Source organism: Saccostrea cucullata, unplaced genomic scaffold (assembly GCF_032062105.1).
Source record: "Saccostrea cucullata isolate Sc308-1 unplaced genomic scaffold, CSIRO_AGI_Scuc_v1 ctg1068, whole genome shotgun sequence".
Lineage (NCBI taxonomy): Eukaryota > Metazoa > Mollusca > Bivalvia > Ostreida > Ostreidae > Saccostrea > Saccostrea cuccullata.
Genome location: NW_026927241.1, coordinates 173,433 through 194,248, shown reverse-complemented (window position 1 = coordinate 194,248; position 20,816 = coordinate 173,433). Strand labels below are relative to the sequence as shown.

Sequence of the window (20,816 nt, the reverse complement as noted above, 5' to 3'; positions counted from 1 at the left end):
TAATGACAAGGAGCACACGGTGGGCGTGACAGATCGGCAGGGGATGCTCACTCCCGCATGGCACTTGATCCCACCTATGATGTTTTTGGGGTCCTTGTTTGCTCTGCTCCTATTTTGTTTAATGGATGTTTGAGCTTGAATACTGTTCGTTATCTCCATTTATTTCATTTTTCCAAATGGAAGAATTAAATTTCTCGATCAATATTTTACCAAAGTCTCTTCACATAGTCCGAAATATCACGATTTCCAGGCTTCATTAATGATTTTGATCGATGTTTTATGTGCTAGTTTCCATGAAGACGTCAGATATTTCCCTAACCAATGAAATATAAGGATTTTTTTCTTGAAAATATGTACATGCACACTTCATATGATTAAAACGAATTCTTGTCTGAGCATTTTGCCATTCGTTGGCATTCAGCTTTTAATTTAAAAAAATAAAAAGCAAATATCTATAAATTCATTTTATAAATTAATGATGTTTCTCTCATCGTAAAAAAAAACGTATTTAGAGGCACCATATCAATTTTTTCTGTATTTTCAAAAACCTATACGTCTCTTATTTATATATAAAAAATATATAAGCAGAATAAAAATGTTTTCACTAATAACTTTTTCGGTGATATTTAACGCTCATGACATTCTGTCCAAAATTGTTCATACATAATTAATTTTTTTAAAAGAAAACAATATTTATATGGTACAATAGGTATACATATTTTCAACAAACTGTTTCTACTGAGGATAGAGAAAAGACAATGTCATAAACAGGGATGGGGTACATGTAATCATAATCAGTAACTGTAATCGATTACAGTTTGCCGAGTAATCACAAGTAAATCAGTAATAATCTTTTTTTCTTATTACAAGTAATCGTAATTTTATCGATAACTCTTTGAAATCTTGTAATCTTGGTTATTTGTTTTGATTAATTCAAGATTACAACTATTTTTTTTTAAAAATCATTATAACATTACTACAAAAAATTTATGAGTCTTAATTTTTTAGTAATAAAGATTACTTAAAGCTTAACAAGATCTGTGCGTAAAATGAATTTAATTGTCCGTCATATTCTTTTATATATATACTGTACTTTAGGGCCCCTATATAGTCACTTAGTCACTGTTCAGTGTAATCATCTGTCACCTCATCGTCTCAAGCCACGGTCCGGAGTCCGCATAAAGCTCTCTCCTACATGGGATGGAGAGAGGATCGTACATTTTGGCCGTGGTTTGCGACGATGCTGTCACCTGTGTAGACGGATGTATGTAACAGCTATACATATCTATTGTAAAACACTCGGTAGCAACAAAAATAACTATATATGTTACTTTTTTAATGGCAGGTGAAAAAGATACCAAAGAAACTTAATACAACAGTTGCACAGGACAATGCAGTACATGCATACAAACAATTAAAGACATTGTTTCGGAAATAATTTTTTAACCCATTGTGTAATACTATTCTACTATGGGTTAAGGACAGATGATACAAAGTTTTGTCTTAAAAGTTGAAAATAACAACTTGAGTCATATTTTAGTGAGTAAAATGAACACGTTTAACTGCGTAGTTTTAAATTTTTCAATCAAGGGTTTAAAAAAAATTGAATTTGAGGTGAAAAATATTTGTATAGATTAATAAAGATGGCTGCAGAAAAGTAAACTTTTGAACATTGTAGAAGGCTAACAATTTCTTCATATTTTGGAAATTTATTAGTTGTATCATTTGCAACAAGAATAGGCCAAGAAATATATACCTTGTTTCATCTGTCCTTAAAAAAATATTTCCAAAACAAGTGCCTGTGGATGTAACGAATGCAAATACTTAAAGTATACCCCAGTGTTAATATCTGACTTAAAAGTATGCCTATCTTCTATCCGTTTTCTGTTTTAAGAATAAAGGTTTTAAAAATTCACCCAGGACATTAAAATCTGTTTGTATTGAGTTCTCTTTTTGCTTTTCCACTAGACGATTGATTGTTGACTTACATTCCATGCGAGAATTTTTCACTTCAATGGCGAAGGATTTCCAATTCAAACCAAATATACACATGTATAGTACCAACTACCACTCATGCCCGTTTGACAGTGAGGGTTCTTAATCGTGCCAACGCCAAAAGGGACCAATGCTTTTTAAGGTCATATCTGAAAGACTCGATTCTTCTGGTCGTTTTGCGAGGGATCGACTTCATTAACCTATGTTACATGTATATGTAATCGTTTGATGCGGCGACAAGAATAGAAATTGAACAGAGCCCCCACCCCCACTCCACCCCAAAAAATAAGTTCAGTGACTATTTCTAACGACAGCAAAATTTGCAAACAAATTGAAGCATATAAGCCTCATGATCTAATAATATTATCGCGTGAAAATACAGTTTATTTTGAAAAATAAATACTAATATTATCATCTGCGAACAATATGGGAATATAGATAAGATATGATGAGATATTGTACAAGAATTACCACATCTCACTACAATTACATTGTAGTACTTAACAGTCAATTGGATCGAGTCCTTATCTTCCATTACAAAATCGGTTCGGTTTGTAGAATGCATTTACCATGACTTATCAAGACGATCGTTACAGAAAGTAGAACGGTGAACAAACACAATGCCAGGTAATTTTCTGTTACTTTATTTTCGTTTGTTTTGTGAAAAAAACATTATTCGTAAGCCTACGTCTAGAAATTATTCAACAAAAGTCTTCAATAAAATTTCCTTTCGACATTCACTTTTTTACTTCATATAATTGATGTCAATTTAGAAGAAATATTCTTAATTTCATGGCATCGTACAAACACATGAACTTTTGAGATTAGAAGAAATATATACTTGTGGAAAAACATGTTATATATAAGTTGCATTACAATAAACGTTAAACAACATGCCAAAACAATACATTTGAAGAGAACCATGGTAAAATTCAGAAAAGATAAACTTTTCTTTTATTGCAAAATCGTTCTTGAATTGTATTGAAAAAATCACGATGTGTATTTAAAATTAAACAGGAAAAGATTACAAAAATCTACTTCCTCTGGGAAGCGGAAGTGAGGATGAAGACGAAGATATGCCAGTCATGTCACAACCGGAAGTACAAATTCATGACAAAACTTCATTACTTCAATCGAAGACAAGTGGAACAGGATATCAGTTCTCTAGATCTCAAAGAGACTCGAACAAGAACAAATGTTGCACAGCAACAAACGCTGCCTTGATTTTTGCTGTGATACTCTTGGTGTTTGGCGCCGGGTATGCCGCCGGATTCTTTACACCCATGACCTTTAAAAGACCAAACGACGAGTCACATAAAAGAGTAGCTAGACATACATCGCCATGGAGAACAAAAATAGCGGACCATGGTTTGTCATCACCATCATTAACCATTCAAACAAAACTTTGAGAATGATCAGTTTACTGCATCCCTAAAGTGATACTGAAACACAGCAAAGTTGTATGCATTGTATTATATTCGATGCAGTTATCCTTTACTGTAATGTCAATTAAAGGTAATCCCAGAATTAAAAAAAAATCCATAGTATTTTGTCAATGTACATAATGTATATTCGTTAATCAGGCTCTGAGTCATGTATCCGATTGGTTGATGTGGACGGAGATGGGTTATTGGACATTATTACCGGACTGGCTATTGGTAAAGACATCAGTACCATGGTAACCGAACCAAGTATGGAGGAATTCTGTGAAAGCATAGGTCTGTGTCTACTTAGCACATTTTACTTCTGGGTCTGTTTTTATTTCAAACAAAAATTTTAAATGCTTGATCTTCATCTTTTTATAAAATATTTTGAAATAAATATCTGAAGGTCTTAAGGTCCCTTGTGCTGGTGGGGTTATCGCCTTAAGGGGATATGATGGAAAGCTGTTGTGGAAGGTAGACGTGTATTCTGAAGTCTTCGCAATAAACTGTCATGGCATTGACGTCAACAAAGATGGCACCTATGATTGTCTAGCATCCGGACGCCTCGGTACCCTTGTAGCTATCGATCCGAAGACAGGTTGCTGAACAATTTTAGATACAACAAACATAAAAAAGAAATCTAATTTTCGTTTACCATTAGAATACTGTATCAGTTGTAGTCATCTTTAATGTTTCTGTATTAAATGAAGGTAAGGTATTATGGACAACGGATAAATCTAAAATACACGATGGCTGGAATATCTACAGTCCAGCAACAGTTCAAGATCTGGACTACGATGGAGTCGGGGAAATTGTCATCGCTCACGGTGGTGACCCAGTTATTCCAGCAGAGGTAGTTATTTCCTGAGATTTTTATGTCTTTAATCAAAGCCACATGTACACTTTTCCATAAAATTAAACAAGTTATATTTCCTACAAAGAAACACGACAGGAATCCTGGTTGGTTGATGCTTATCTCTGGAGGAACTGGTGAACCAATAGGACGGCCTCTAAAAATGCCCGAATCTAAGGAAATCTACATCTCTCCTGTAATACATGAACGCAGAGACGGATCTCAGTACATTTTATTTGGAAGTGGTGGAGAAACAGTTGGAGGTACTATGAAAAAATTAACTGAAATTCAAATTGATGGTAAAATCAGGATAAGCAGTGGCGCTGTACATGAGTATCGAAATAAACATAAATTTTCAAACGTTGAGCGTACTTTTAATGTTTTTTTTTAATTCCTTCATCTTTTTGATTGTCCCATCGCTTTCTTTCATTGAAAACAAAAGACATTTTTCCAGGTCTCTTCATGGCAATATCCCTACCCGATTTTTACAGACATGTCAATGGATATGACAAAGATCATCTCGTTCCCAACGTCCGAGGAAAATATGAAAAATTTGGATTTAAGGACCCAATGGAGAGTGGAGCGATAGAACTCTTCAGGTCAATATGTGATCACCAGTTTGTAATGATGCCAAAATTCAGATTAATCTGTAATCCCAATTAGAAATAATTTATGTTGTTTATGTCCTTCCAAATGACAGGAGTGACACAAAAGGAGTAATGGTTCCTCCTGTGCTGACTGACGTCAATAAGGATGGCGTCAAAGATATCGTAATGTCGGCTTTTGACGGAACCATGATCTTATACTGTGGTGAGACGCTGGCAATCAAATGGAAGGTGAAGTTTGAAGATCGGGAATCCTACAGGTAAAGAATATAGTTCTTCAAGATCGTGCTTATGTATAGAGTGCATGCGAAAACATTGAAGATCTGAAGGAGCTGAAACATTTAAAGTTAAAGAAATATGTCATCAGTTCCATGCATAGATCAATCGCCGATCAGAATCCCTTAATTAACATTTCAGCAACCCAGCACCAGGATACTTTAATGACGATGACGTTTTGGATTTCATGGTTCACTGGAGCGGTGGAGCTTGGCCCTACTACAATTCTACCGAAGTAATATTAACTATTTCATCATGGTGGAAGCCAATATGGTTTGTGCATAAAACAGATTAAGTATTTACTAGCATATTTATCAATTATTTATAATTTTTTTTCTATTATAGACGATTGTCATCGATGGCAAGGATGGCGCAATTCTGTGGAACACAACATCTGGTCGGTATGACGTCACTTCGGATCTGACAGTCAAGACAGCTGCAAGGAACCGTGATATGTTTTTATTCCGTTTACAGGGAAGAAAAGGAAAGGATCCTAGACCTCAAGGAGCAATACACGGAGCAACCGGAATACAAAGAGTGGTTAGCATAAGTAGCTATGTGTACCTCTAGTTCGATCTGTTTGGAAAGATTTGACTTCTAGCTCATGCCTTTGCTTATCGAAGCACAGAGTAAAGATTTCCCAATAGCTGATCGCAAGCAAAAACACATTACCTACACAAACTAACCCCATTAAATAGTTTCAGGTATAAACTACCATATGCAATGGTTGATATTGTATGAAGTTTATATCTACTGCAGATAAACAACAAACGATCTGTGGACGGGAAGATGGTTTTTGTAGATCAACATGTGAAGGACGCCGACTTTGAAGACGACGGAATCTTTCTTTCTGAGGATCACGTGCGCCATCGGAGAGCAGACGACTATATAGAATGTGAGAGTGACCAATCAGTGTTCTTAGCGGAGCTATTCGCTCTTGACAGAACGGTAATGAAGAAACCGATCAAATTATGGGAAAGAGGTTCTCAAAAATTATATTACAGTAAGTACATTGTTTAGCGGTTTACTAGAAAAAGTGAATGTTTTGGGATCATTTGAAGATTTACCGTTCTTTGTAATTCTGCACCTTGACCATGTGAAATAAGCGCTATAAACAATTGGAGAATCTTTGAAAGATCTAATGGTAGAATCCAACCTCGAATCTCAGGGAATTGATGTTCTACTCTTACATGAAAATCTTCAAAACTTTGCAGAACTGACCAGCAAAGACAGGAAAATGGTGAAAAATGTGCAAAAACAGTATGGAGTAACAAATAATCTCACTGAACTTGAGATACCATGGACACGTGGAAAAAGATCTGCTGATGGGAAACTGTGTGTGATGATACAACCAGATGAAAGAACAACCGGTAAATCTATGTACATGTATGCTTTTATGAATGGAAAGTTCCATATAATCATGACAAAGAGCAAACGAAGGGGGTAATAGGTGGACAGGACGGGGGATTCTTTCCCGTCCATGGCACCTCATTCAACTTCTAATTTTTCTAAAGGTCCTAGTTTGCTCCCCTTATAATTTACCAGTTTATAGTTTTATTTTAGAGCATTTTAACTGTTCGTCACCTTCATATCAAATTTAAGTCAAAGAAGTAAAATATTTGTCCTGTTGTCTTATAGGTGCCTTTGGTGATGTTGATGGGGATGGCAAACTTGACGTCATCGTTAACCTGATTTCAGTTGGTGTTCTCCGTGACGAACATGCTAATTTTGTCAAAATGAAGTTTGACACAGATATTTTTAAAATCAATCTTGATGATGCCATTCAAAATCAGTTATATGTACCTATCAACGCTACGCTCCATCCCAGAATGCAGCACACTGACAACGAGAACGAAATACACACATTAAAGTTCCTTCCCGCGGAGAAGCAGAGCTGGAGTGGTTACATGGGTCAATACGGCGATAGTGTCGCCTAAGTTTTATAGTACTGTAAAATATACATTTACAATGTATTAGTGGTTATGTCGTGAATCTGAAAAATCCCTAATTTAAATGGTTTTAGACGATTTTTGAAACAGCAAATTGTATGAAATGTAAAATATTAGTGGAATGCTAAATATTAACAGATAAAAGAAACACATATTGAGCATGTGTGCTAAAATTACTGGTCATTCTAGTGTGAATTTCAGAGCGCAAAATTAAAGCTTAATGTCCAAATGTTATCCAAATGAATTCAATAAATATTATTTATTGTATTTTATGAAGTGCTTTACAATTCTTATGGAACCTAAAAACAAATCAGTTGAACTCTTTTCTCATTAGTGTTTCGATCTCTAACTTGGCACAGGGTGAGGTTGTGGGTTTACATAATTATTATGGTGATTGATTCACCATGCATAATTGGTGGATCTCCAGTTAACTGTCCCTCTTCAATCAAATTTAACAAGATGCTATCTCTGCCGTCTGGCTCATTTTTTGGAATGTCACTCTTCTGCATCAGCAAGTCACTTCAGTTGGAGGAAACAACCTCCGGACCGGGAAGCCTTTTCAGCAAACATAGACTGGGAAAGCTCTTTGTCTCACATCTTCTCTGTTGTGCCATTCCACCATCAGTTCTTCATATTTATATTTTCCCTCTACCTTTCATTGGCTTCGCCACATCTCTTCTCCCAAGGAACTCTAAACTTTCTTAAAGTTCTTAATCACTTCCTATAGCGACCAGAGAACCATGTTGGGTCTAACATTTGAGGGTAAAATATCAGGTATGTGCAGCTTCGTGCCTTAATCTACTTTTACCTTTTACATCTCTAGTTTTGTTCAATATCCCCGATAGCTTTTGTATTATTTCGACACTCGATCACCCTCCTTCTCAAACGGGATGCTGTTTGCCTTGTTCTTAATTTTTCAATAATTCTTTCTTCTGTCCTCTATAATCACTTCTATAATGTACTTTAATTCGCATTTTGCTGCATCTTTATAGTTAATGTAGTGTTCCATTGTTTCCACGCTTAAAACAATCTAATGCTAGAACTGACAAGTACAGGACCGCCTACACATATGACTACTAGCTAGTGTAAAGGACATTCAATAAATTTCAATTCCAATCTTAACCATGCACCTGAACGCTTCTTTACTCTACTGTCTTTGCTTTTCTGTTTTCTAGCAGTAGAAGCATTTTCGATGTTCCAGGTTTCATTTTCAACTGGTGGCGTAGTGGTTAGAGCGACTGCTCTGGGGTCGCGAGGTAAGGAGTTGATCACTACGTCGCGGGTCGAATTCCACTGTGGGACCTGGAGACCGGGCCTTCCGATGAAAATATAAACCGAGGTCCCGTGTCGCAGTAGGTGCTGGCACGAAAAAAGATCCCTCACTGCTCAATGGCCCTAAGTGCCGAGTAATGGACAAAATTTGCAGCTCTCTACCGATAAGTGGTGGCGTCTCCATATGAGTGAACAATTCTCGAGAGGGACGTTAAACAATATACGATCAATTAATCATTTCCAGGTGACTATGGGCTCTGTGGTAACCAAACTTGCATGGGTGATGCATCTAAGGATGCACACTTCCAGGCTTGCTTCGGATGCTGGATCTGACCTATATTTTCTTGATGAGAAAAGAGGCTAAGATTTTTGTGTGCAGATTATCTTCTTATGTTGACCAAATTTGAATGGATGATGCACACTTTTGACCTTGCTTCGGATGCTGGATCCGACATACATTTTCCATATAAAGAACCAAGAATAAGTTTTGGATGCAGGTCTATAACAAGAAACTATAAGGCCTATCTAAATCAAATTTGCATGAATGATGAAAACTCTCAAACTTGGTTCAGATGCTGGATTTGAATGACATTTCCTGGATGGGTGAGTAGTTTGAAGTTTGTTTTTTGTTTTTTTTTATAAGTCTATCCCTATGTAACTGCAAGCTCTATCAAATCAAACTTACATTAGTGTTGCATCTTGGGATGCTCATTTCTAGATTATTAGTTAAATATGGGATTTTGCCTTACTTGAAGACAAATATTCGTTGAGGTGAGCTCTGTTATCTCTGAACACTTGTGTTTTATAAATACCAACAAGAAAAGAAGTACAAATAACTGAATTACTTCTGTTTTCCAAGTGGTGAAAATATCACATTGAAAACGTCTCCCAATACTTTACTCCCTGAATAATTCGTTGTATATGGTAAGCAAGGGTTTTTTTTTATGAAAACATAATAAAACCTAGGTTTGTTGTCGCTACAACCATTGGCACCATAAAGATCCCTCACACTGCCCAGTAAAGCTTTAAATTGATGTCCTCCACCGGCATATAGTGAAATAATCTCGAATAGGACTTGATCAAAATATTATCCAACAAAAATTCGTTTTGATATGCCTTTTGAAAGGCATACCCTGAAATAACCTCCTTTTTCGTGTTTTTTCCTTTAATTTTGCGTAACTGATCTTAAAGGGTTTTGTACTAAAGCATACTTTATGTGATTAAAATGCGACACGAAATAATGCTGCAGTTTGCCTGTAAAGTGTATATTGCTGTAGTCATAATTAAGTTCCCGTTTCAAAATTGCCTTATGATTATCATAGAATATGTAATATCAAATATAATCTTTATCTATAACGTGTGAAAATTAACAGCCCTAGCTGATCATTTGATAACTATCGCATTTACTTATCTTTAACTGAAACAAACTTTTGCTGACGGAAAAGGACATTGCTTTATTCGCTGAAAATTATGGTGCTACGAACTGGTCTGTCTCGGTTACGACAATCATTAACCTCCTGTAGGAAATGGATGAATTACTCAGTCCGGAGGTAAAACCGTTATTTTGATTATACCTATACGACATTGCTTTCTTCACTTTACAAGCCATAAACTATATTCGATGTCTGTTTCCCAAATGCAAAAGTGGCCACGGTGGGTTCAAGTTCAATTTGAACATGGCTGTGCATATTGGGCTTGTTTGGCATTACAAGACTTATGTTCGTTTATCAAATTAGTTTGCAACTTAACGTCATGGCACTCTGAAAAATTGCTTTGTTTTCTCGTTTCTCGTCGAGTTTCGAAACAGGCAAGAGAAGGTCTCTCTGTTACGATATATTGGCCGTTAACTGAAATACTCGCATTACATGATATGCCTAACAACAAACTTATTCCTAAATAAATGCTAATTTTAAAACTGATCTCCATTTTCTATTGATTTTCAGTCTTTGTGATTCGACAGAAGACATTCGGTACGAGATCCGTATGATGAGGCGATCAGACATCCCCAGCCTCTACTCCCTACTGGCTGCTAACAAGTGGAACATGGAGATGTCTTACTTGGAGTGTGTGTTCAATACTGACCCTACAGGATTGGTGGTCGTGGTCAAGGACGATGGGGAGGTCATAGGTCAGTAAGGTTTAACTGTTGAATACTAGTAATCAGCACTTAGGTCGATGTGTTAGACAAAAGTTTTATTAACTCTGATCTTCGCAAAGCAAAATCATCATTTGCGGCTTAGTTTTTTTGCTCGTTTTCTCTCATTTTTTATAAGAATGTATATTTTTTTTTAAACGTTTATTTTTGTTGATCAGGGCATAATGGAATCCTTGCTCATAGTGACACGGTTGCGTCCTCAGGAATGAACATTGTTAAGGATGAGTATCGGCAATTGGGGATCGGGAAGCAAATGTTTCGGGAGGTAATGAGAGTTATGGGAGACCGGAATGTAGGTGGAACTGCCCTCTCTAACAGGATTACATTCTACGCACAGTTTGGCTGGACCATCAAGTCCTATACGTTTCACTACAACCAAGGACCAGTCAATCCCGCTTTTATTGCAGACATTCCGGAAGGTGATTTCGAAATTGTGAATGCACGTGACATCCAATTCGATGACGTCATTGCTTACGATTCTGAAATTCATACTGTTCCTAGAGCAGTTTATATCAGTAATTGGGCTGAGCATCAGTCTGCAAACACATACGTTGCTTTGAAAAGTGGGCGTGTAGTTGGATACGGGGTTCTTCGACCTTCGGATATTGGATTCAAGATGTATCCTCTGTATGCTGATGATCCCAAGATTGCTAAAGCCTTGTTCTGCAAGCTAGCATCACATATACCTAATGGACAAGATCTTATATTTACGCAGCCAATAGATAATGATCAGGCCAATGCATTTGTAGCTGGTAACAAATTAACATCTTATCTTTCCATGACAAGACTTTATAACAAGTGGAATATACCAGTTGACATCAAAAGAGTCTACTCCGTATCCACAACAGAGTATGGAATCATCTAGCATCCATAAATGTTTCATTGTAGTTTTACTAAAAATTCTTGAATACTTAAATTAAAAAACTTTTCTGGTATAAGTTTGTACATGTGCAGTATAAACCCGGTAACACTAAGCTGAACTACTTTAGATAAAGTTGCCAATGCTTTATTGGGCATACAAGAAGCCATGGGCTACAACATTCACTTGAGTCCCTTTCTCTTGGTCAACAGTTTTTTTTTCCTTACGTATTACTATGTAAAACATAGATGTCAATTGTGACCTTACCTTTTCCCGAGGGATCATGATTTTAAATAAACTTGAATCTACACTACCTGAGGATGCTTCCATATCAAAACAAGCATTCTGAAGGTATTGCAAATGCAACATTCTCCCACAGTCAAACATGCTTATAACAAAGTGCAGGGATGGACCAATTTGCCTTGTTATAAACAATTTGTTTAAAAGCCATGGGTTCGCTCTGCTGTGTCATTTTATTGGGAGTTGGTTATAAGGATTTTTAAATGTAATCTTCCCTTGAAAGAGAATGTGACCCTTCATTTGAACATAACCCAAAGATGCTTTGTAGTAATTTGGATAAAACTGGACTCATGGCTCTGGAGAAGAATAAAAACAACAAAGGACAAATTTTGATCAAAAAAAGCTCACTTTGAGTCTTTGGCACATAAGAACTAAAAATGCCATATATATATATATATATATATATATATATATATATATATATATATATATATATATATATATATTTTATTTAAATTTGCAAATGGTTTCCTTTATATAACACTAAAGCAGTGCGTATCTATAACTACAAATAACTATAAATACCAGTGCGGGGTCAAGAGGTTATAGATGTGCGTATGGATAAACGTTCGACGTAATTTCTCAGGGACGTCATAAAGGATCGACGCGCGTTCAGTGGATTACATACATGCCGTTGGGTTTGAAAAATAATGCATTTCACACGTTAAAAGTCACAATCAGGCAAATATAAAGTATGAATAAGTCACAAATGTAAGTATAAGTAATAAGGTATCATTTTAAAACAACTATCGGGCTATAAATACGGGTTGGTACGAAATTAAATTCGTCATAAAGCCCTTCCGGCTTTATGGAATTTAATCTCGTGACCACCCCGTATTTATATCCCGACAGATGTTTAAAAATGATACCTTATTTCTTAAATACAGAGAAACACGTTTAGTACGAACACAGATATTGGGAATTCACATATACAGTGAAGTTATCTTAGATCCCCAGCTACTAGTATATAAATTAATGAATTTCTTGTACAGATATGACGAATTACGGGTATAGTGAAATAATTCCATAGACTTTGTTATAACCGAGTTTTACTGTATATAAAAGAGATACATAAAGTAACATATTTAAAACAACTCCCTTCCTAAATGACCATGTAAACATCAATAGAAGTTAGAAGAATGGTGCATTTTGTATAGAATTTTAATTTAATTTCTACAAGTTACATAAAATCCATAACAATTTGAGATAATGCCTCCATTTTCTCAATAACATAATAACAGATCCTATTACAATTCACATTTTCTATCTCTTAAAACAAAGGACAATCAAGAACCATACAACATTTCAAGCACTTTGAATTAAATAGCATTAGCATACATATTTTACAGGTAAGTAAAATGGGTAAAACACTTTCAAACCATAAGCAGGGAAGGGTTTTCCATAACACTCTGAAATTTCTCTAAGAACTCTGCAGCCTCGCTCTCGTCTATTGCACGACTGTCATATGACATTTGAACAGTTAGATGTGGGTGGGGTTTTCCCTCAGGGGAGGGTTTTAACACTGATGTTCCTACAGCCATTACCGCAGTCTGGGGAGGGTTAATGATGGCAGAAAATTCTCCTATTCCAAACATACCAAGGTTGGAGATCCTGAATATTTAGGATAAAATTCCAGCTCAATACAAATGACAATTAAAACCATAATGAAGCTTAAAAATCAAAATTAAATAACAACTTTTGTCCTAAAATATTAATCATCAGATAAGGAAAGTATATGCAGGTTAGAAGACTTACGTAAATGACCCTCCCTGAAATTCCTGTGGTTGTAATTTACCCTCTCTGGCTTTGGCTGCAAGTGCCTAATGTAACAGATATTAAAGCTTTGGTGACAAGGATCCAAGGAATTCACATGTAACTACCATAGTATACAATCTATAATTTTTTCTAAATTAAGATACAATGACTCCCAATATTATATTTCAGATTTATGAGAAGATATTGTATGAGACATTTACATGCTATGGTATGGTTAGCATGATGTGAAAATTGTCATTTTCCTAATGTATATTCTATCTATTGACATGGCACTTCATGAGGGAATAAAAATGCTCTCATTATAATTTAAGTTTATACAAAACAAACCTTGGTATTGTTTGATATCTGTGATATACTGATGCTGGACACGTCCCGGACTATAGGAGTTATGAGTCCATTGTCCGTGGCAACAGCCACTGAGATGTCCACCGAGGGCTGGACTTGTACGCTCTCTTGTGCCCAGTGAGAGTTCACTTTAGGCACTCTCTGTTGGAAATGATATAATGACAGCATAATAATTTTCAATCTCTGCAGATTTCTTTTAGTTCAAAGGTACAATATAAAACTGCAAAATACATGATTTCCCATAATGTTATTATGCTAAGAAAAATGTTAACGAGTTTAATAGACTCAATTTCTACCTATTTTATAACTTAGAAGATACAAGTACGACTTCTTAAATCTAATACTAAACCACATATACATATGACATATATCACAGACAATGTTTAACCTACCTGTAATGCATAGCCTGCTGCCTTCACAATTATATCATTCATTGATACTTTTGTTCCAGAGTCTAAAGAAAAAAATATAATGGTTCTTGTACAAGTAAACTTCAGAGTTAAAGTGTTAAGATATGTGAAACAAATACTGATAACATAGATTATCTTTAATTCTCACAGGTAAACTGTAGAGAATAATTGAAAAATCCACAAAACATATTCAAAAATTTTATTTAGTTATATAGTCTTATGGTTTCAAAGGACTATGAAATGTACTTTAAATCATCAAAAACTTGCAAAACTACCCCATCTTATAAATTTTAAGAGTTTTGATGTTTCAAATTTCAATGTTAACCAATATTCATATAATAAAATATTTACCAATAAACTTTTTCCTCAACTTCATAGCAGCATCCACGTTACACTCAATAGATATATAGGAATGAGGTATCATCGTCTACAAAAAATCTCATATGGTTATTATGAAAAAAGAATGTTCATTAAAACCAATCCACTGAAAGTTTTTTGATAAATATTCACCTTTGATTCTGTGAGTCGCTTGGCTATCACTCTCCTCATGTTGGTGGTTTCTATGTCCTGGTAGCCACCTTCAGGGGACACAGTAATGATAGGTGGTGCCTTGGTCGCTGGTGGCGCTGCCTGTGTAGGAGAAGCTGCCTTTTGTGGTGGTGCCAGTGGCTGGGATGCCTGTACTTTTGCCAAATCAATTTTTGACAGGTTCTTAGATTGAGCATATTTTAGAACATCTCTGAAAGAAGAAAAAACACATTTAAAATATTGCAAAAAATATTCCTTTGCCCGCATTGAAAATATTTTGGGAGTAAGCTTTAAAGGCTGAGGAAATCCCAGAAAGCTAACTGAGTTATCCATTTTACATATTGATTCAATTGTACTATTGAAAATTAAACACAAAATTTAACTGACACATGAATTTTGATTGACATGATAAAAGCTTCAATATGATCATGACTATACCTATGAGACAATTAAAAAATTCTAATTACATTAATACTTCAACCTGTTCAAGGCAACCATTAAAACATTCTCTAGTAGGTTTTCAAAAGTTTGAACATATTCCTTTAAGACGATGAATGATTTTAGAAAGTTATATTTACATTATTTGATTTGCATGCAAATGTACTACCCCTGACTGGAATAGAATATTAAGCCAATATCTAATGCTATTTGAGCTACCTACCCTTTGTTAATCATTCCATGAGGTCCTGAAGCTGGAACTACTTGTGGACTAGGAATATTATATTCTTCTAAAAGTTTTCTGGCTGCAGGGCTCAAGCGAATCCTTCAAAATAAAAAATACCTTACTGAAATAGTTGTTTATGTTGAAGTGCAATTTTGGTTTATTCGAAAAAATAAACCAGTATAGAATAACAATGACACACAATTCTTATCTTGCTGACATATTCCTATCATATTCTCTCATGGTTTTTGAGTGTAACTTTGCCAAGAAGCTTTTACTTCTCACCTCAACCTCAACACAATATAGATAGTAAGCTTAGATCAGAATGTACAATTCAGAGGACAGAATCCCCAAATAACTCCTACAATTTTTCAAATCCTAGCTGTTTATAAATATTAACTTTCTTGCCAGAGATCTATATATTGTACCTTGCAGTAGGTTCCCTTGTTGACTCTGTGTCAGATTTTTTTGATGATTGCGAGGACTTTTTGTCAGAGGAGGATTGTGATACTTCCGACTTAGGAAAAACCTTTTTAGATGGCATGAATCTGATGATTCAGGAATCTCAGGTCATCTTTGCGCGCACGTGCTTGCACCATCACCGCAATCAAAGAGCCAATCTTTACATCCTTTGTATTCTCGGGTTTCTGATCGAAATATTATCACTTTTAATTTAAATGTAAACTATCTTGTTTTTATATTATTCGAGTACTAAAAAGCAATATCAGCAATATTTTTAAGTACTACCAAAATTTTACGCACATGCACGTGCGCTTCGCTCTTCTGTGTTTCTAGTGATACCCTTGAAATTTTGAACATAGCCATTTAGTCAGTATTAGCAATTATCACACAACACATCACCGTGGGAAATCTGATGTCTTAAACTTTAAATAAAATTATTATATGTGTAAATCTAAATGTATGTATAAATCTACACATTTAAATAATTCACTTCTTGAATAAAAAATTCCACGCACATGCATACATATTACAGTATGTGTGCTGATCTCATTGTGTTTAAACTGCTATAATCCCTCACCGTGCAGTTAGAATATATACTTGCAATGGACTTTTACAAGAAGGTATGATCACCATGCTCATGTATGCACATGCGTGCACGAATATAAAAGGATTTGCACCTGGAAATAACTTAAATTAATAAAACAAACCTTTTTGGATTTAATACTTAATATTTAGTATATTGAAATATATAGATCTGTAGACAAGATCCATATTAATTTTTTCATTACGCACATGCATTCACATTTACCTGCCATGTTTACATTGGTACACTCTCTAAACATTGTTCGTAGTAAATGCATAAGTTATAGTGAGTTACGAGTTATCGCACCATGTTTCTTTTGCTACATTACGAATACACCCCGTTACAATTAGCACTAGTTACATTAATACTTCAACCTGTTCAAGGCAATTAACCATTAAAACATTCTCTAGTCGGTTTTCAAAAGTTTGAACATATTCCTTTAAGACGATGAATGAATTTAGAAAGTTATATTTACATTATTTGATTTGCATGCAAATGTACTACCCCTGACTGGAATAGAATATTAAGCCAATATCTAATGCTATTTGAGCTACCTACCCTTTGTTAATCAATCCATGAGGTACTGAAGCTGGAATATTGTGGAAAGGAAATATTATATTCTTGCTAAAAGTTTTCTGGCTGCAGGGCTCAAGCAATCCTTCAAAATAAAAAATACCTTACTGAAATAGTTGTTTATGTTGATGCAATTTTGGTTTATTCAAAAAAATAAACCAGTTAGAATAAAATGACACACAATTCTTATCTTGCTGACATATTCCTATCATATTCTCTCATGGTTTTTGAGTGTAACTTTGACAAGAAGCTTGTACTTCTCACCTCAACCTCAACACAATATAGATAGTAAGCTTAGATCAGAATGTAAAATTTAGTGTTGGCAATGCGATTTGTTAACCGGTTAACCGTCGAACGTTGCGAGTATTTTTTATTCGGTTACTCGGATGAAATAAATTCTACATAGTAAAGGCATAGAAAATGAATGTTTTATAATTTATAAATGTATACTAACTTACACATTTTCCTAATTTTAGGTACCGTTAGATTTGATCTAGTGCATGGTTGTAGTGAATCAAATTGTTTTGATTAGTTTTCACAGTTTATATAATTGATAGCTTTGATTGCCTGGGGTATAATATTTTGAAGGCCTAGTTATAATTACCCCATTTTAATTTAAATGTGCCGCCGCAGACATAATAAGCTTGGAGTGGTAACAAAAGAACAGCGGATGTCAAAATCTGTTAAATCACCTTTGTTAAATTATTTAAAACCATTGATTTATACACTCCACATATTAATTAATTATTAATTATGGAGTATGGAAATAATAATTCTCCTTGATTGCGACATATTTCGGGGGCTGAAAAAGAAAGTAAAAAATGGTGATTGACGGTGACGTATTTATTTGTCTTTGTGTGTCGAATTCCCTATTAATTTTCTTTATTTTAAAATCGAAAATCTTTGACGATATCGTATGTGTGTATTGTAAATATATTGTCCGTATACAGTATATTTGTGCATTACTACTACCGATAAGTATAGAATAAGATAAATAATAGATATCGATACTTTTATGAAAAATCATGAACTACTTCGGAAGATGAAGCGAGTAACCGGTTACTAAAAATCGCCCGATTTGCCAACACTAGTAAAATTCAGAGGACAGAATCCCCAAATAACTCCTACAATTTTTCAAATCCTAGCTGTTTATAAATATCAAATTTCTTGCCAGAGATCTATATATTGTACCTTGCAGTAGGTTCCCTTGTTGACTCTGTGTCAGAGGATGGTGATGATTGCGAGGACTCAGAGGAGGATTGTGATGATTCAGAAGAGGAATCTGATGATGAATCTGATGATTCAGGAATCTCAGCATTTTTCCAGTCATCTCCTTCCTCCACCATCACCGCAATCAAAGAGCCAATCTTTACATCCTTTGTATTCTCGGGTTTCTGATCGAAATATTATCACTTTTAATTTAAATGTAAACTATCTTGTTTTTATATTATTGATTCATACAACCACCCATTACCAGTACCTTAAAAACAACTAGTGCTAATTGTAACTAAAAATGTTTTGTTAAAAACGCTATAAATAGCTTTATTAAGCTAACTCCCTTTTGGTGCCATATTCCCTGTAAGCTTCATTACTATACGACTTAATTCAAGCGCATTTTTTACTTTAACGTTTTCCCAGAAATACCAATTATATTCAAATTTTAGCATTGCACCCGTGCGCAAATGAATGCATGTTTGTTATGATCATATCATCTTGTCTTCACTATCTACATATTTTAATATACAATATATTAAAGCATTCAGTCCAAAAGTATGAAAAATCACTAAATAAAGACTTCAAGTGTATTTTTCATTTCACTCGTTCCAATGCACGCACGTGCGTGCACGTGCATGATGACCATACTTTTGTAAGTCCCTTACATCTATCTATATTCTAAATCCCATCCTGTTTGGTTGAATAAACAAGGGAGTTATAGCCATTTCAAGTTTAAGCAATCAGATTGCAGCAAATGCGCGTGATTTCATGATTTTTTTCTATATCATATTAGGATGTCCTAATGCATGACAATGTTTTAAATTTCAATGCATTTCGTCAAAAAACAAAGGAGATATAGCCATTTAAAGTTTGAAGAATTGTGTGGAATACGCGATGCGCATGCTTTCATGAAAATTCTTATATATCATGCTGTAGATCTTCATAATGTAGGTCTATGTTCATTTCAAAGGCTTATTCAAGAAACAAGAAAGATATTGTGTTTAGTTAAGAGCGAAGCACACGTGCATGCGATTGCGATATTGCTATTTTGACCATGTCATCTTGTGCATACTACTAATATATACTTATAAAATGAGTTTCAAAGCATTTCATCAATAATTTTAATAGTTACGTCTGTATCAATTATATTGGACATTTCTCGTGTTGCATGTGCGAGCTCTTGCAAGCACATGTGCATGCACATGCTTTCATGAAAAATCTTATATAATTACAGGCTGTAGATCTCCCTAATGTATGACTATGTTCAAAATTTCAAATGATTTTATCAAAAAACAAAAAAGATATTGAGACTTTAGTTTCAGCTTATTTTAGCGAACACACGTGAAATGCGATCTTGCTATTTCGAAAATGTCATTTGTGCATACTAAATATATCCTTACATTTTAAGTTTCAAAACATTTCGTCACAAAAAGAGAAGTTACGGTTATATCCATTATATATTGTGTGCATTTTTAGTTTTGCACGTGCGCGCTTTTTAAACGTGCGCGCAAAATCATTGATCTAAATCTAATAACATTGCCTACTTACCCTAAAAAGGTTTCACCACAGTTGGATGTGTAGTTTACAAGATCACACAGATCTCTCTCTCTCTCTCTCTCAAGAAAAATAATAAGAATAATAATAATAAGAAACAGAGTAAAAACAATATGTTCCCCAACTTCGTTTGGGGAACATAACAACAGCAAATACATGATAAATACACATATTCCAGTACTAAAAAGCAATATCAGCAATATTTTTAAGTACTACCAAAATTTTAGCCAGCGTTCCTTCCTCTTCTGTGTCTAGTGATACTACAGCCTTGTCAGTTTGAATATCACACAACACGTCACCGGGGGAAATAGTGTCACCTTTAAATAAAATTATTATATGTGTAAATCTAAATGTATGTATAAATCTACACATTTAAATAATTCACTTCTTGAATAAAAAATTCCACGTCTTCATACATATTACAGTTGAAATTATAATTGTGAACTATATTACCTTCTTTTTTGTGCCATTTAACTATTGTTCCTTCTGTCATTGTTGGTGACAAAGCTGGCATTTGTATTGGAATGGATCCTGAATTATAAGTTATGTTGGTCTATTAACATGAATCAATACCTGTGACATGCTAGTAAATATGGCAAAGGAAATGACATGTAATTGTGAATGCTAACCAACTATTATTTGTTGCTGTGTATAAACATTATGTTTCGCCAGATTGACCTTGCACTGACCAACAAATGACATAATTTTTGCTTATGTAAAAATTGTTTATTGGTAAAGTATTAACACTGATTTGATAAACTAACAGACTTATGAGGAAATTCGAACACCAAATTACCAAATTATATCATTGTCAAATTTCATTATTTATGTACCTTCCAGTTTACGATCCAAGTGAAATAACTTGCATTCATATGCTGCCCGATGAACAATGTTATGTGGATCATACTGCAATATCTTTTGTAAACAAGAAGAAATTTTTAGCGATCGACGGCCAAAGTGACCGAATGCAGACGCCATTGCTGTTAAGCTGACATAAACGGCATCTCTCAAGCGTTTAACA

The 20,816-nt window shown here is 34.7% G+C and overlaps 3 protein-coding genes across 3 annotated transcripts; 2 read left to right on the top strand and 1 right to left on the bottom strand.

Moving 5' to 3' along the window:
- The first annotated feature begins 2,511 nt into the window (after positions 1 to 2,511).
- Positions 2,512 to 7,145, top strand: LOC134273826 (protein FAM234B-like). Its single transcript, XM_062756036.1, has 13 exons — positions 2,512 to 2,622; positions 3,013 to 3,363; positions 3,579 to 3,713; positions 3,826 to 4,017; positions 4,130 to 4,272; positions 4,361 to 4,535; positions 4,727 to 4,871; positions 4,973 to 5,137; positions 5,295 to 5,388; positions 5,499 to 5,693; positions 5,913 to 6,156; positions 6,368 to 6,523; positions 6,792 to 7,145. Exons 1-13 carry the CDS (start codon positions 2,616 to 2,618, stop codon positions 7,088 to 7,090), a joined length of 2,301 nt encoding a protein of 766 aa, XP_062612020.1. The 5' UTR covers positions 2,512 to 2,615; the 3' UTR covers positions 7,091 to 7,145.
- A 2,657-nt stretch (positions 7,146 to 9,802) lies between these two features.
- LOC134273825 (uncharacterized) lies at positions 9,803 to 11,401 on the top strand. The gene is made up of 3 exons (XM_062756035.1): positions 9,803 to 9,924; positions 10,318 to 10,502; positions 10,688 to 11,401. Exons 1-3 carry the CDS (start codon positions 9,845 to 9,847, stop codon positions 11,392 to 11,394), a joined length of 972 nt encoding a protein of 323 aa, XP_062612019.1. The 5' UTR covers positions 9,803 to 9,844; the 3' UTR covers positions 11,395 to 11,401.
- A 1,425-nt stretch (positions 11,402 to 12,826) lies between these two features.
- LOC134273832 (pyruvate dehydrogenase protein X component, mitochondrial-like) lies at positions 12,827 to 20,789 on the bottom strand. The gene is made up of 11 exons (XM_062756041.1): positions 20,629 to 20,789; positions 20,249 to 20,326; positions 20,012 to 20,112; positions 18,218 to 18,420; positions 15,409 to 15,510; positions 14,730 to 14,958; positions 14,571 to 14,646; positions 14,202 to 14,263; positions 13,792 to 13,950; positions 13,444 to 13,508; positions 12,827 to 13,299 (listed from the first exon to the last, which is right to left on the bottom strand). The coding sequence occupies exons 1-11, from the start codon at positions 20,771 to 20,773 to the stop codon at positions 13,062 to 13,064; spliced, it is 1,458 nt and encodes a 485-aa protein (XP_062612025.1). The 5' UTR covers positions 20,774 to 20,789; the 3' UTR covers positions 12,827 to 13,061.
- Positions 20,790 to 20,816: the final 27 nt, after the last annotated feature.

Bases quoted from the DNA above. Each gene is read 5' to 3' on its own strand.
- LOC134273826 (XM_062756036.1), top strand. The intron at 4,536-4,726 runs GTACTATGAAAA...ACATTTTTCCAG, and splicing joins TGGTGGAGAAACAGTTGGAG to GTCTCTTCATGGCAATATCC. The intron at 5,138-5,294 runs GTAAAGAATATA...TTAACATTTCAG, and splicing joins GAAGATCGGGAATCCTACAG to CAACCCAGCACCAGGATACT.
- LOC134273825 (XM_062756035.1), top strand. From the start codon at position 9,845: ATGGTGCTACGAACTGGTCTGTCTCGGTTACGACAATCATTAACCTCC. The intron at 9,925-10,317 runs GTAAAACCGTTA...ATTGATTTTCAG, and splicing joins ATGAATTACTCAGTCCGGAG to TCTTTGTGATTCGACAGAAG. The intron at 10,503-10,687 runs GTCAGTAAGGTT...TTTGTTGATCAG, and splicing joins GGACGATGGGGAGGTCATAG to GGCATAATGGAATCCTTGCT.
- LOC134273832 (XM_062756041.1), bottom strand. From the start codon at position 20,773: ATGGCGTCTGCATTCGGTCACTTTGGCCGTCGATCGCTAAAAATTTCT. The intron at 15,511-18,217 runs GTACAATATATA...TTTATTTTGAAG, and splicing joins ACAAGGGAACCTACTGCAAG to GATTCGCTTGAGCCCTGCAG. The intron at 13,300-13,443 runs GTAAGTCTTCTA...CTAAATATTCAG, and splicing joins TTTCAGGGAGGGTCATTTAC to GATCTCCAACCTTGGTATGT.